Raw genomic sequence first — 15975 nt, 5'->3', positions numbered from 1 at the left:
GTCTGCTCTGTCTAGTCGGCTTCGGCCGTGGCTAGTTACCATCCTACCGGCGAAACGCTTTTCTCGAAAAAATTTCGAAATTCGAAATCTCTTTCTAAAGCTTTATGCAATATTTCCTGCCCCTAGCTGTAATTGATTTTGAACTTTATTATTAACTTCAAAGCCATTAAAAAGTTTCGGAGTTACAAAGGGTCGGTTATAATTGCATTAGACTAACGGTTAGTCTTATGTAAGAAGGGTCATGGGTCACTAACCCATGACCCTCTTCTTACCTTAGTGGTTTGGTAAAAACAACATGACAATTTTTATCGATTCAAAACACCCATGCTCGCCAAACTAGCTCGTAACATGGTACTGTAAAAAATAATTTTTGGTAGACGCAAATGTTACGAATAAAAAATACGCTTTTTTACATTAAATGAATAAAAATGAAATTGTATGTATTAGGAGTACTTCTTGATAATTGATTTTTTAGTTATTGGAATTTTTGTCTTAATTAATTCACTTTGACCTTTTAAAATAAACAAATTATTTAGAATTACTCTTGCATACTATTATTTTTCAAATTGTTGAAATCATACATGTCAGTGAAAATCAATGTAATTCATGCCATGTAGAATTTGCAACACAAGATGTACATTATGTATAGATATGCCAAAAATATAGAGTAAACCATAGATAAATATTTTCTAAATTGAAGGGAGAAATGTTTTGTAAAAGGAAGGTAGATGATAATATTTCTATCAAAATTGATTTTTTTTTTCTATTTCGGGAGTAAAAAATCTAGACAATGGAACGTTTGCTTTCTCATTCACATTAAAAAGAGAGCACAGATAAAGTTACTAATGTGATAAACAGAGACGCAGCTAACCTATTTTTTGTCCCTTATCGTGTAACCGATTTTTTTCAAGGAATACAACTTTAGTTGCAAAACATACTTTGAGAATTCGTGGTATCATAGTATTTCTCATTAGTTATTTACTTGTTTTCACATAAAAAACGTTTAATACAAAATGTTGTTAATCGGTTAATACAAATATTGACTACTAAACAATATTACATATTCTGTGACAGTGGTAATTGTCGTGTTATTCATCGTTACGTCGGGCTGTCGCTATCTCCGTCGCGGTTACACAGAACTTTAGTCTAGCTTTTTTATTCAGTCTACGATTTCGGGTTTACTTGCTTATAGGTTCGAGGCATGTTAATCGAAGCGCTGCAACGCGTCATTTTTAAAGTTTTTTTAAAATATATAGACTAGCGCTTGGCTACAATTAGATTTGCTGGCAAGTGATGATGCAGCCTAAGATGGAGTGCGCTTGCATAGAAGATGTCTATTCACTCTTGACTTGAAGCCTGAAAGTACCAGTATTAAAATTAGAGGGGCAAAATCTACAAAGATGTACATATGCATTTCTATATTTTTTTTGGAACAGATTCTCCACAAAGGCGCCAGCCGAGGTGCGCGATTGCTAGTCTTTTTTATTAAGCTTCACATTAATTACTATGGTACATGCAGTGTTCTTTGATTTTTCTTAGAATTAACTGAAAATGGGACAGATATAATATTATTTCTTCCAAATTCTGTCTCGGTTTAGCTCTTAAGCTAAATCAAAGTACACTATAGATCTCAGCCTTACTGAAGATGAAGCTAAATGACAAGTCGCGTTGCATCAAAAGGGACGCGTCACTTCGCTTCGCCCAATATGCCTTGAGCTTTAGTTTATAATTCTCATAAAGAATTTAACCTTTTACAGTTCACACCACGAAACTTAAGTATTTTATGATGACTGGTATAATAGTGTAGCAGCGTGTATTTGTGAGAGGTCTCTGGTTTGATTCCTGGCTGGGTCCATTTGAGAATTTGTTACAAAATTATGTTAGCCCCCTAGTTTTGCATGAAAACAGTTGCTATCACTTCACTACCAGTGCACGGATGAACATGTGGGTAAAATTCATATAGTTGAGCCATTATGAACGTGCGAATTGAGTCATAAATCATTACGATCACAGGGTAGTGAGAATGCCGCAGAAGTGGTTATCGCTAAAGGGACATCCTGCAGGTAGCTGGTAGCTAATTTTGTATTGTTTCTCCTCGCTCTTTTAACTTGTTATCGACTATCGACAAATCCTTTTTTTACTGTTACACGCAACACCAGAGCATCATGTTCCAGTTCCATAAAGCCTGTAAGTGCGAGGAAGAGATCTGATAAATATGATTTATGACCCAGTTCGCACGTTCGTAATGACCCAACTATAGTTGCAAATATTTTCGTGCAAGATGTATAAATAGGTAGAAACCTATCTGATAAGTCAGATAGATAACTGGTATTAATTTTAAGTGTGCGAGTAGTTGTTTTATTACTTTAAAATGTTTTGATGCCTTTCGTTACGTTTATAATGACTGATGTAAATATCGTATACATACTTAATTCCCATGTGAGAAATATTGCTGTGTTTGAAAATGTTTAATGTATATTTTTTTTCGAGTGTTCCAACTCTTAAGTTTATAGATTAATTTCGAATATTGCAATATTTCTTAAGGTTGTACAAAACAATCTGGGAATCGAAAATAAACTAAACATTTTTATGAAAAGGAGTTTTATTTTTTATGTCTCTCAGCTATTAAATTGATTTGGAAAACGGCGAAAACAAGATCAGATTTTCTCCCTATAGATTGATTCACAAAGACGTCTTATCGTCCTCTTTCGCGCAGCGTACCGCACCGTACCAAGCCGCAGTGCACCGTACCGTACCCGTACAATAGTACAAAAACCGGCCAAGTGCGAGTCAGACTCGCACTGAGGGTTCCGTACTCTAAAAACTATGCATTAAAATAAATAATCTGTTTTAGAAAGTACAGGTACCATTTCATTTGGTATAGCCTACTTGGTACCTATAGTTATCTTAATTGACTACTACTAGAATACTAATTATCTGCTCATGAACACATTTTAATTTTTTTTCGTGATGTAACCCCAAATTCACGGTTTTCGGATTTATTAATTTACTTGTGCTATAAAATCCTTGATTCTAGGTCAATGGGAAGTACCTTAGACAGACAACAAAGTGATCGTAGAAGGGTTTCGTTTTTCCTATTGAGGTACGGAACCCTAAAAAACACTTTTTTTTTGGATGGCGGCCTTTTTAAAATTTTGTTGTCATAGGGTAGCGGCAATAGAATTACCAACAATTACACATTTCTGAAAATTTCAACTCTAGGTGCCTAGGTTCACGAGATCCAGCCCGCTGATAGACAGGATGGACAGAGTATGGGCAACGGAGGCTTATTATTAATAGGCTCCCGTTGACACCCTTGGTACGGAATCCTAATTCGAACCGTTAGGATTTGGAACACCCTTCCAGTATCAGATTTCTCCTCCAATTTTAATATGAGTACCTACCTTTAAGTCAAGAGTGAATAGGCATCTTAGGCTGCAACATCACGGTCTGATTGCAGCCAAGCGCTAGTCTATAAATTAAAAAATGGCATCTCCATACAGTTTTGGCCGAGTTATGCAAAGTTAACGTTAACTTTCAATAGATACCTACATTAGGGCCTGTACTACATATTATGTATTCTGAGTCCTTGCTGGAAGGTCCCAAATTCATTAAATTCGGCACATTTCCGACTTTTTAAAAAGGAGGAGGTTCGCAACTCGGCCCGTGTTTGTTGTCTGGTGCATAGAGTAAAGACTAAATACTGAATAATAATATAGTCTGGTGTACAAGTATCCGATCTCAAAGCTTCTTCGTACGTACCGTAAAACGGGGTGAATAGGAACCGGGGTGTGAATAGGGACAAAACTGGGAATGAGATTTGAACGTAAAAATAATACCCAAAACAGCTTAGAATTTTGGTAGCATTGTTTTTCCCTATAGTAGAATATTTGATCTTTTATTTGGCATCACTGAACCAGAGACAAATTGACATTAAAATAACGAAAGCGTCATTGCAAAAACGTTGTTCAAAACACGCTAAGCCGTAGGTCTCAAAACTTTGTTTACTTTGACGCAGTACGAGAATAAAACAGTAGAAAAACTATTAGAAATCATTAAACATTTATCTAAGAGGCGTCACAAAAGCAGATTTGTCTAAATGTTACATATTTTTCTGTAAAAAAGAAAAAATTGGAAACCAAGTGGTTTTGGCTTTGCCATGGGGATTATAGGTACGGGAAAGGGGTGGATAGGAACGCTATACTTACTGAATTGGAACGAATCAAGGTTAAATAGGAACAGTAAGGTTTATATAGGGACAGGGCTGTCACTTTAAATATTTAATTAAATTGTTAAAAAAAATTCTTCCTTCTTGTGTAGTCGACTAGTAAAATTTAGTTAAATGGCATTCTACTGTTTAATATTGATAAATAAATAAATAAATAAAAATATTTTTTATTCAATTAAACTTTTACAAGTATAGGTAACTACACTACCTACTTGTAACAGTTTAATTAAATAAAAAATATTTTTATTTATTTATTTTTGAATCGTCAAACCACTAATTCGGCATGCCAGCAACCAGCAAGAAACTCGGGGGTTGCTTTTTTTTAAAGATTTGATACCTACTATGCCATGTATAATAACATTTGCTATGAAGATAACTATTAAGACATAGGCATCCGCTAAGAAAGGATTTTTGAAAACTCAACCCCTAAGGGGTTGAAATAGGGGTTTGAAATTTGTGTCGGACGAAGTCGCGAGCATAAGCTAGTTTTGTAATATTAGAGGATAGAGCTAACTTGTGTTTGACAACCCTAACCTTTTTTCCCTATTCACCCCTTTGCCATTCCGTTACACCCCGGATCAAGTATAAATAGGGACAGCATATATTTTGATTAAAATATACCAGTAATTTATCATTATTTTATATTTTTTGGATGTTTCCTTAGAATTCTTACAACCGGAGATGCTTACAAACAGTTAAAGCATCATAATTTGTACCAAAACATCCGTAAATTTCAATGCGAAGTTAGATTTCGTACCTATTCACCCCGTTTTACGGTATCGTACGTATAGTGTACCTATCTCTATGGGTGTATCCTATAGGTGTTAATCTTGGATGAATGTTAATCTTGTGTTAATACTCTAAGGTGTATCCGCACAAGTTGACAGTGACACTGACAAATGACAACTAAACTAATATGACGTGTAATTGTCATTAAGCTGTATTCGTCGGTACCTCACAATTTCCTAATAATATCAAAAAAGAAGCTCAAAATGAGCTCTTTCAAGCGTGAAAAGAAGGAAGAAGAAGACGGCGGTGGTAGCCCGTACCAGAATTTGGACAAAACTATAGTGTTGCAAGAAGCGCGATACTTTAACGAGACTCCGGTGAATCCACGAAAATGTTCTCATATTTTGTCGAAAATCTTATTCCTCCTCAATCAGGGAGAGAAATTGTCTACCCAAGAAGCTACAGATGCATTTTTTGCGACTACGAAGCTGTTTCAATCGAAGGATGTGATGTTACGTCGGATGGTGTACTTGTGTATCAAAGAACTGAGTAAGCTCGCACAAGATGTGATCATTGTAACGTCTTCGCTGACGAAGGATATGACTGGTAAAGAAGACTTGTACCGGGCAGCGGCTATACGAGCTCTGTGCAGTATTACTGACAATACTATGCTTCAAGCTATAGAGAGGTATATGAAACAGGCGATAGTTGATAAGAATCCAGCAGTTAGGTCTGCCGCGCTGGTGTCTGCTATACATCTGTCATCTAGTGTTCCTGATTTGGTACGACGATGGGCGAATGAAGCACAGGTCAGAAATTATATTTTATTTTATTAGAACTACTTACCAACAGAATTACGCTTATTGTTTGGCTGTGAATGTGATAAATTAAGAAAATGCCCATTTGTCTTTAATTGGTAGTAAATCATTAAAATTCTGTGCCCAGTTGGCACTCCTAAAAGCCAATAATTGGGAATTGATTGATTGATTGATCGTTCAAATGTTTGGTGGTATTAGCCTTCTATAAGCCTTAGGTAAATGAATTCCCACAAAATTCCATGTAGAAGCAATTGCTTCATGCAAATTTTACTTATAAGATTTTAGTACTATTGCAGTCTCAATGATGGTAAGTAAGGTGATGAAATGTAAGACAAAAGTGTGCTAATGTAATATTATTAGGAATCTATTTATGTGACAAAGATCATGTATATATTTTCTTGGTAAGTGTGATTAAAATTATGTAAAAATAACCAAATATTGGGGATGATTCTCTTGTACATAATCTCTAAACTAAACTAAATTAACAGGTCTAAATCTAGTGCTATCCATTTCCGCAAGCAACATTATGACAGGGATAGCAATAGATTTAGACGTGTCATTTTAGTTAAGTTTAAAGATTGTATACAACGGAATTAGCCACAATATATACAATACTTAATAATGTATTAATTGACTAGCTAATAGCCGCGACTTTGTACATGTGAATTTAGGTTTTTAAAAATCCAGTGGGAACTCCTTGATTTTCCGGGATAAAAAGTAGCCTATGTCACTCTCCAGATCTTAAACTACAACCAAGCAAAATATCACGTCGATCCGTTGCTACGTGATTGAAGAGCAAACCAATAAACTAACAAACAAACACACTTTCACATTTATAATATGGGGAGTGATAAACCAGTCAAAGTTGCAGCATCATAGAAAAATAAGTTTGTTTTTGACAGTCATAAGTAAAAAACTATCCTTTACTGTGTACTAAAAACAATTTGATAAACATTTTCCTATAATTAAAAGAATGTACAATAAACAAAAATACCAAACTTATTCTAGAACATAAAAATTACTCGAAAATATCATCTAAACCACCGCAACGAGGCAGGGTGCCCAGAATAGGAAAATGTTAATAAAAAAATTAAATATTAATTAAATAAGTGTCTAAGTTCATTTGATAAACTATAAATGTTATCTGATTACTACAATGAAAATGACTTGTTACCCAATCTATACACTCTATTACAAATAATTTGATCTTCTTTTAGGTTGCTGGGACATAAAATCTAATATTAAAAATGCGAAAGTGTTCTGCTACATTTTCACAACGTATCTACTTAACCGATTTTGATGAAATCTTACACCATGGGGGCAGCCAGCTCAGGGGCAGAGAGACAGTTACTTAAGTCCTGGAAACTATGATTTTTACAACATGCATTATTTATTTGGTATAGAAACAACTTACATCCTGGAGATAGACATAGGCTACTTTTACACCAGAAAATTAAAGAGTTTCCACTTGCTTTTTGAAAACCTGTATCCATGCGGATGAAGTTATGGGCATTATCATGTTTACTATACCTATGTGAGAAAATGGACTTTGTACTGTATTTCTTTGTAGACGGACATGGTGTCCTAGTATACAGAACTGAAATATTGTGATTTGATTTAGCAAACTAGAGGATGTTAGGATTTATAAGGGCTCTTTTATTTTAATAAGAAAATTATTCCACTTTTTCTTTCTTTTCAGGAAGCAGTGAACTCTGACAATGCAATGGTTTCATATCACGCCTTGGGCATTTTGGCCAGCACCCGAAGGAATGATAAACTATCTACTGTCAAACTTATTACTCCTCTTACTAAATATACCCTCAAATCCCAATATTCCCTGTGCCTGTTGATTCGTATGGTGGCACAGTTGATTGAAGACGATGAGTCGGAAGCTTCACAGCCATATATAAGGTTCATACAGTCTTGTTTGGGCCACAAATCTGAAATGATTCTGTATGAGGCAGCACATGCCATTTTAAATCTTAAGAAAACTCCTAGAGATTTAGCGTCGGCCGCAGTTTCTGTGTTGCAATTATTCTGCGGCTCTTCTAAAGCTGCCCTAAGATTGGCTGGTGTCCGGACATTAGCACGGCTCACAGTCAAACATCCAACGGCAGTTGCAGCTTGTGCTGTTGATTTAGAGAACCTCATTTCTGATCCAAACAGATCGGTAGCTACGTTAGCTGTTACCACGCTGTTGGCTACAGGCGCGGAAAGCTCAGTCGACCGTCTGATGAAGCAAATATCTAGCTTTGTGTCAGAGATTTCTGATGAATTCAAAATTGTGGTCGTCAAAGCTATTCGACGTTTGTGCCAGAAATTCCCGAGGAAGCATCAATCGCTAGCTGCGTTTTTGGCAGGCATGCTGCGCGACGAAGGCGGTCTCGAATACAAAGCTGCGATTGCGGACGCCATTATAGCTCTCGTGGAAGAAAACCCAGATGCTAAAGAAACTGGATTAGCTCATTTATGTGAATTTATCGAGGACTGTGAGCACACGGCATTGGCTGTTCGTATCCTACATTTGCTCGGACGCGAAGGACCGAAATCTCGTCAACCCTCTCGGTACATCCGTTTTATTTACAATAGAGTTATTTTAGAGTCGGGCCCAGTGCGGGCTGCAGCGGTCTCTGCGGTGGCACAGTTTGGAGCTCAAAGACCTGAACTGCTGCCAAATATAAGAGTTCTACTCGCTCGTTGCGAATTGGATGACGAAGACGAGGTCCGCGATCGAGCCATCTATTACAACGCGATTCTAGACACGGATGACCAAGAATTAATCAATGATTACATTATTGACGTTCCGAAACCTAACCCAGTGTTATTGGAAAAAGCTTTGCGAGACCATATCGCCAATCAAGCGCAAGAACCGTTCGATATTATGACCGTGCCGACCGAAGAACAAAAAGAGACGAAGGAGGATGTCGTGGAGATCGAAGTGCGTAAACCTAAACAGATGTCTATCGAGGAAATCTATTCTGAACAGCTGACCAAAGTGCCCGGCATCGAAAAACTCGGTCCAATATTCAAGACAAATATCCCGGTAGACTTGACAGAGGCTGAAACGGAATATCGCGTACGATTACTGAAGCACGTTTTCGTTCGTCATGTTGTATTGCAGTTTGAATGCATCAACACGCTGAGTGATCAAATATTGGAACAGGTTCACGTGCGATTAGAATGTCCGCCTGACTACGAAGTGAAGTCTATCGTCCCGTGCCCGAAACTCGTTTACGATAAACCCGCGAGCGTTTTCGTAGTAGTTGAATTTCCGAGTTCTTATTTGGACAGTTTGGGCACTTTCGGGGCTACGTTAGAGTTTGTGGTTCGGGATTGTGATCCAAATACCGGAATCCCGGATCCTGGAGAAGGTTATGCAGATACGTATCCTTTGGAGGAGTTTTACGTCGGTTGTTCTGACCAGATCCGCGCGAGGTCAATGGGAGAGGATTGGGATCAAACGTGGGATAGAGCGTCTGGTATTCCAGAGATTTCCGATACTTATGCGCTTCCCGAACAAGATCCGAATGCTGCTGCAAAGTCTGTATGTGAATATTTGGGGTTGCCGAAAGCAACGATAGTCGGGGACGCGGTTAAGGAGATCAGAGGAGGGGGTGTATTTAGAGGGGGTGCTCCATTCTTAGTGAAGGCTCGGATCGCATCGAGTAACGTGGGCGTCACCATGCTACTAGCGGCTCGGTCCCCCAGAGAGGATGTCGCACAACTATTGTTAGCTGCGGTGGGATGATTTCGTTTTTGTATTACTATATATATGTCATTTATTTTAGCCGTTAATAATAATTATATAATCGTACTTTAGTATACTACAATTACATCAATGAATTTTTGTATGAAGGAGAAAAGACACATATTAAAACTTAAAAGGGCCAAAAAAAATGTATTATTAAAAGTTACTTCTACATACACCTAGACGGAAAAAGACGGAAAATATATTGATGACATAAAAAATGATTCTAAATAAATTGGAGCAAGCCTAACTGTTTCTTTCAGATTTTTTGTCATTTTCGAGAAGATAAAACATCCAAATAAACAGAGCACAGACACGACAGACGTGTCTATCGAGTGTGTATAAAATCGGATACCGGCTTTCATCGCGCTTGTTGGATAAAACTCAGGCTCAGACATAAAGTGGCAGAGCGTCTTTGTTCTTATGTAATTTACACTTTTTTTGTTAAGGTACGGTTACACAGGCAATTAATATTCCTCAATTCCAGGCAATTTAGTCAACTATGTCACGATTACATGAAGCAATTTACTGCAATATCCATCAATACCTGATTCAGCAATGTTGAGCAAAATAATTGCTCCAGATTGATCCATACGTGTTGCCGAGCAATAATTGCTTAAAAAATTGCCCATGTAAGCGCACCATTAAAGTGGCAATAAACCGATTTGTTTGTAATTGTAGAAAATAAAGTCATTATAACTAAAAATAACTTTTATTGGAACTCTATAATCAATCCTTCCTTTGCACTTGTCTTGGTGGTTGGTGGTCTCAGGTTTGATTCCAAGTCATAGCAGTATAGGTAACCGATAAAACATCAAAGAAGGTTTTAATATCTTTATTTTTAAAGCTACACCAATGAGCAACTACAGGTTTCACCTAATATTATAGGAACAAACTTTATAAACCATAATTTATAGTATGTTTACAATAGGTATTATAATTACAATTTAATTAAAAGTAGGTAAAATAACATGAGACCTTACGGCTTATTAGGGTTCCGTACCTTAAAGGGTGCCAACGCGACCCTATTAATAAGTTTCCGCTGTCTATCCGTCCGTCCATCTGTCTGTCAGCGGGCTGTAGGTATCTCGTAAACCCGTAATAAGTAGAGTTTGAAATTTTCTCAGAATGGTATTTCGATTATCGCTACAACAATAAAAAGTCAAATTGGCAGCCATGCAAATAAAAAAGTACACAATCTTGTACAATGGTACGGAATCCTTTGTGTGCAAGTCCGACTCGCACTTGGCCGGTTTTATCGATACATTCCTACAAATTACGGCAATATATTATACCTACCCACAGAGTAGGTAGTATACATTATATCTACCTACCTAGTACCTACCTACTATCGACCGCCAGCGGCATCGATCACGTGGAAATTTTGAAAAAAACTGACCTTACTCCTTGTCTACGTTAGAAATGAACCTCTGAGCAAAATTTCAGTTTTCTAGCTCCAAGAATCTGGACTGAACGTTGATGAGTTGGGCTGAGATCTATAGAGCGCACTTTGACTTTGCTCAGACATAATTGAGTTAAAACGAGACAGATTTATGTGAGAGATCTATCTCGTTTTAACTCTGTCTTAAGACTAAGCAAAGTCAGAGTGCGCTCTATAGATCTCGTCAATAAATGAGTCGGAACATATCTTTTTAAATAAGTACATATTAATTTAAAAAATTGCGTAAGTACTAAGTAGGTATAACCTGTAGGTATAACGTATTTATTGCGAACCGTCCCAATGTACTTAGGTATAATATGTACCTAGTGTACGTAAATAATAATATTACACACACTATTCAGTGACGTCACCAGGGCCAGGTCTCATGATATTCTGTACATACTCTATCCACGGGGAGAAGTTAGTAAGTATATGGCTCTCTCAAAGCTTGGTGTCTCAAAATGGTTAACGCCCATTGAGTTTTTTGCCTCTATCATTTGTATGGGATTACGTAACAGAGAGAGCACTATACTAATTTCTCTTCGTGGATAGAGTATATAGTAACCTTATTACCCTGTCTAATAAAATATTAAAAACAAGATAAAGTTTGGGATGTTGGGAACCAAACCAAAAATAAAGATTATATGACCAAGGGCGAACGGTTCATATTTGTGTATAATAATCCATCCATATCCATACCAATATTATAAATGCGAAAGTTTGTCTGTCTGCTTGCTTTTCACGACCCAACAGTTTAACCAATTTTGAAATTTTGTTGATTTGAAATTCGGTACAAGCTAACTAGCTTACATCCCGGGACAGGATACCATAGGCTACTTTTATCCCGGAAATCCACGCGGACGAAGTCGCGGGCATCATCTAGTATACAATATAATTTATAAATCATAACTAGTTGTATAATTCACCTTAATTTACGGAATCTGCACAATTATGTCCTTTTATTTATTACTAAACTAAACAATTTCATTTAAAAATCTTGATTTTTTTATCCTTATCTACAGTACGCGGCAGAAAGTAATGTAGGTAAATGATATTTGGCTTTTGTAGAGCGTTGTCTCTGTCACTCATACCTATATAACGTTTTGTCGGTCTCAACGACAGGGACAACGCTCTACAAATCTGCTATCTCCTTCTAAAGATGTTTATTACTTTCGGCGGCTACTGTACCTACGTAGGTTGCCGTCTATGATACGCGGAATGCTGAGGCGAAGCCAACAAGACTTCATCAAAATCTAGAGGTGGTTTGGCAAGTGTGTGGGAACCGATTAACCAACAAACACACATACCTACACTGCATATGGAAGCGGGCTAACTTAAAATGGTATAGCAGTTTTATTAAACCCGGTTTCTACATGGCATCGTCGTACCGAAACGCTAAATCGCTTCACTAGCCACGCAGAAGTCTCCTACCAGACCAGAGCAGAGACAATTTAGAAATTGTAAACTTCCAAATTGCCCCAGCCAGGAATCGAATCTGGGATCTCCCACTTATAAAACCACTGCGCTAGGGAGGTCGTCAAAACATAAATACATACCTTCCAGCAGTAAGAAAAATCTTTTAGCTAAATCTGTTGGTTAACATTTTTAGATTCTTAATTCTTACTTTAAATACACCGTAAATATTTGTTCCTACCGTGATTTGGTACATTTACCCTATATATTAATACCTATTACTTATAAAAATTTCTTTGATGTGATTCGATTAGTTTCAGTCTTCGCAACATATTATTTTTACATACCTAATCTATTTATTTATCCTACTTAATGTTATTACTTATTACAATTTAAATAATTATTGTCATGTCCACCACGTAAATATAGGTACCTACACTGAACATTACTAATTACTCGTATACATTTTTAAAAAAATGACAAAAAAAAATTAAAATAAAAAAATTAAATTGCAGTTGGCAAATTGTAATGGTGCGTATACACACGCTTCCACGTTGGACGCTCAAGTTAGCGTTGGAAGTTTGTTGGCTTTTACACGCTACCTACAATTTCAATGTGTCGGCCGTGAGATAGTGTGTGGTTGCGGTAGGAATTGGACGTCACATTCCCCCTTTTTTCCGCTGGGAAATGCTTTTACGCCCCCCCCCCCCCCCCCCCCCCCGAATTACCCAGATTACGTGGGACTCACTGTCAGACCACTAAACAACCTTTCGCATTTTTCTTGCAATTATTTTAACTGATTTTTTTATAGCAAAATAATATAATCAATCTTACTACCTAAATTACAGCTCGTCTTGATTTTTAAATACCTATTTGAAATAGGTATAGATACAATCACTAACTTTTACTATCGTTTTTCAAAAAGTTTTCTTTTTCGTACGCTAACACGCCATTATTTATTAAATTGGAAGTTTTTTGTTTTTTGATATTCAATATGGAGGATAAAATGTACCTTTTCATTTCGTGCGAGAATAGCTGTTTCATAATGAGATAGAACCCTAATATCGTGGTGGCAACAAAGAATAGGATTGATAGCGGTGGCAGCACGTTCACCATGAAGTATATGGTGTAGCGGACATGCGTTGGAAGACCTTCTTGATTCTGAAAAATTGAAGAAGAAAAAAATTTGAGTGCCGAGTGTCGAGATGAACAGCCCCCGTGCTAACTCGGTGCGGGCCTTGTGCGGGTGTGCAGCCTACAGGTCATCCCCCCCCCCCCCTCCCCCCTCCCCCGCCCTCCCCCCTCCCCCCAGTAGTAGCTTCCTTGCCTACTGCATTGCACTATTTTGATCAACAGTAAAATTACAGTTAGCTTTGCTTTAAGAATTCCAATTCAAGATCGTTCCAGGCAAATCAAGAAAAAAGTTAAGGACATAAAGACAGACCCAGAGTTAGACAAATTGATTGACAAAGAGATTGAAGACGCTATGCCGGTAAGACCGCTGCTCTAGAGTTAAAGAAGAAGATACGAAAATTTGAATGCACTTACATATTCGATCCACCCGATGGGCACGACTATGTTAGAAAATTTGCGATACTCTGGCGAGAAGAATAAACTTAGATTGTTCACGCGCAGGTTGCACTGCATCCGCGCCACTGCTCGGAACGGTATGCCGGTCATCTAAAAGAAATATACACAATATTATATATTCTAGTTCCAATTAAAAGTAAGCAATTGGGTCTATGACCAATTCAGACGATTTGGTGATATCCTGTTGGTGTTCTTCACTTACAGGCATGGCCGTAGCCAGGAATTTATTTCGGGGGGTGGTTATATCGACTAATTGACGGGGTAGGTCAATTTGACAGTAAGATATAGTACACAGAAGAGGGAGCGTAGCGAACGAACAAAAAAAAATTGCAAATTCTAGAATTTCCATTCAAAAATAATTTCCTTTTGTCTGGGATTTCTTCATGAGCTACGGCCATGCTTACAGGATTACGCTTAGGACTATGTGCTGAACAGTCCAAGACCTTTATCTACTTATAAACAGATGAACTTTTAGTTTATAGTTAAAAAAATTAAATAATAACTTACTGGTTCAACCACTACGTAAGAGTTGTGTTTGTTTTTATCCGGCTTTAGTCCAGTTACGAATGTGTCCTTAGGCGGCGAGCCAGTGTAAAAGTGAGGGTAGGATGCCACCATGGGGAAATCTGGAGAGAAAGAAATCTACCTATACATTTTTTAAATTTTAACTGGCTTAAGGGCACAGAATTCAAGTTCTTTAGAGCCACTATAAATCCCTTAGAGATGTGTCAGGAAGAGCTCCTTAAGCTTTTAGATACATTCTAAAGAGAACATCTATATTCCCTAGCTTTTAGAGATCAAACTTTACATGTTTAGACAAATCCAAGTTTTTCAGCATGAAATTGAAAATATTGACGATTTAGTATTAAAAACGTTTGAGGAGAGGTGATATGCGTTCAAATGTAACAAAAGTAGGATATTCCCCGGGCACCAGCCCGGTATACTAATACCAATTAGGTATGCCCGGGAACCCATAGTTTTATGTCCGAACATAATTATTTTTTACTTATACTTGTAGTATGTATAATATGATGCTTCGTTGAAAAAACTGTTAGTGAGATTGAGGATCGTGTGGCGACCTCTAGTTTGGTCGATGTAAGTTATATCGTTGGATGTGTACTATAGATGTAAATCTTTGGTATGTGTTTGGGTAACTGCATTTAGTGTTTGTACGTGGAGACCGCCACATTTTTTATTTTATACATTGCCTATAAGCTTAGCTAGAAATTTAATCAGAATTACTAACCATAGAAGCATTTAGAAGCGTCACTGATCCCGTCGGGTAATGGGTCGTCCATGGCATAACAGTCTGTGCCATTCTTGACTCTATTGAACACGTTCTCCGATAGATTATATCTGTACAGCGGTACACCCTCTAATGTTATCTCCTCTGTAATGTTTAGAAAACTTCATTTATTTTGACTGCAGATGCATTGTGTTGCAACGCAATCTGGCGCAACGATTGACCAATCGAAGCACGCTAAAACGCCACGACAGACTTCATTGACCAATCGAAGCATTTGATCTGATTCTATTTGGGCGAATTTGTTGCTGTCCGTCTGTCAATTTCTGAAGTATTTTTTTTTTGTATTCGGCATTTAAAGAGAACTTAACTATGGGATCGCCTATTTTATGTTATATAGGTAATTTGCAGGTAGCGCCTAACTTATGGTCTGCTATTAAAGGTGCGTACACACATGCCCAATAAGCGCCAACGAATTTTGTTTTGAACATCCAACGTTTGTTGACTCAAAGTGTTAGTGTTAATAGTGTTCCCTAATCCTTTACTTATTAGAGTAGGGTTGTTCGATCGACGGTTTTAATTTGCTACTAGACTTCTTCTTCAAAACCGATTAAGAGCCGATTTTTTAAGCGCCAAATACTTATCTAAAGAATAAATTTAATGTTTGGACAGTTCTTGAAATGCAAATCTGCCAAGTATCAATTTTATTCATTGGTTAAAGTTTATTTGGTGATTGAAAAATCTGCCCTAAAAATGATGAGCTCA

The 15975-nt window shown here is 37.2% G+C and overlaps 2 protein-coding genes across 3 annotated transcripts in view; one reads left to right on the top strand and one right to left on the bottom strand.

The window, feature by feature from the left end:
- Positions 1 to 5137: 5137 nt before the first annotated feature.
- Positions 5138 to 10232, top strand: gammaCOP (coat protein (coatomer) gamma). The gene is made up of 2 exons (XM_034972127.2): positions 5138 to 5766; positions 7475 to 10232. The coding sequence occupies exons 1-2, from the start codon at positions 5221 to 5223 to the stop codon at positions 9521 to 9523; spliced, it is 2595 nt and encodes an 864-aa protein (XP_034828018.1). The 5' UTR covers positions 5138 to 5220; the 3' UTR covers positions 9524 to 10232.
- Positions 10233 to 10343: 111 nt separating this feature from the next.
- The window catches only part of LOC117985420 (lysosome membrane protein 2-like), a 49047-nt gene continuing 43415 nt past the window's right edge, over positions 10344 to 15975 (bottom strand). Inside the window, exons 9-14 of one of the 2 annotated variants that reach the window (XM_069501002.1) lie at positions 15214 to 15357; positions 14475 to 14593; positions 13926 to 14057; positions 13160 to 13538; positions 10865 to 13073; positions 10344 to 10818 (exon numbers count right to left, since the gene is read on the bottom strand). In XM_069501002.1, the coding sequence (XP_069357103.1) occupies positions 13275 to 13538; positions 13926 to 14057; positions 14475 to 14593; positions 15214 to 15357 (659 nt within the window). In that variant the 3' untranslated portion in view covers positions 10344 to 10818; positions 10865 to 13073; positions 13160 to 13274. Of the gene's footprint in view, positions 13074 to 13159; positions 13539 to 13925; positions 14058 to 14474; positions 14594 to 15213; positions 15358 to 15975 lie in introns of both variants that reach the window. The other variant, XM_034972128.2, reaches the window with a different exon arrangement.

This window comes from Maniola hyperantus, chromosome 9 (genome assembly GCF_902806685.2).
Source record: "Maniola hyperantus chromosome 9, iAphHyp1.2, whole genome shotgun sequence".
Taxonomy (NCBI): domain Eukaryota; kingdom Metazoa; phylum Arthropoda; class Insecta; order Lepidoptera; family Nymphalidae; genus Maniola; species Maniola hyperantus.
The sequence above is the reverse complement of the archived record's forward strand: the minus strand, read 5'-3'. Positions and strand labels throughout refer to the sequence as shown.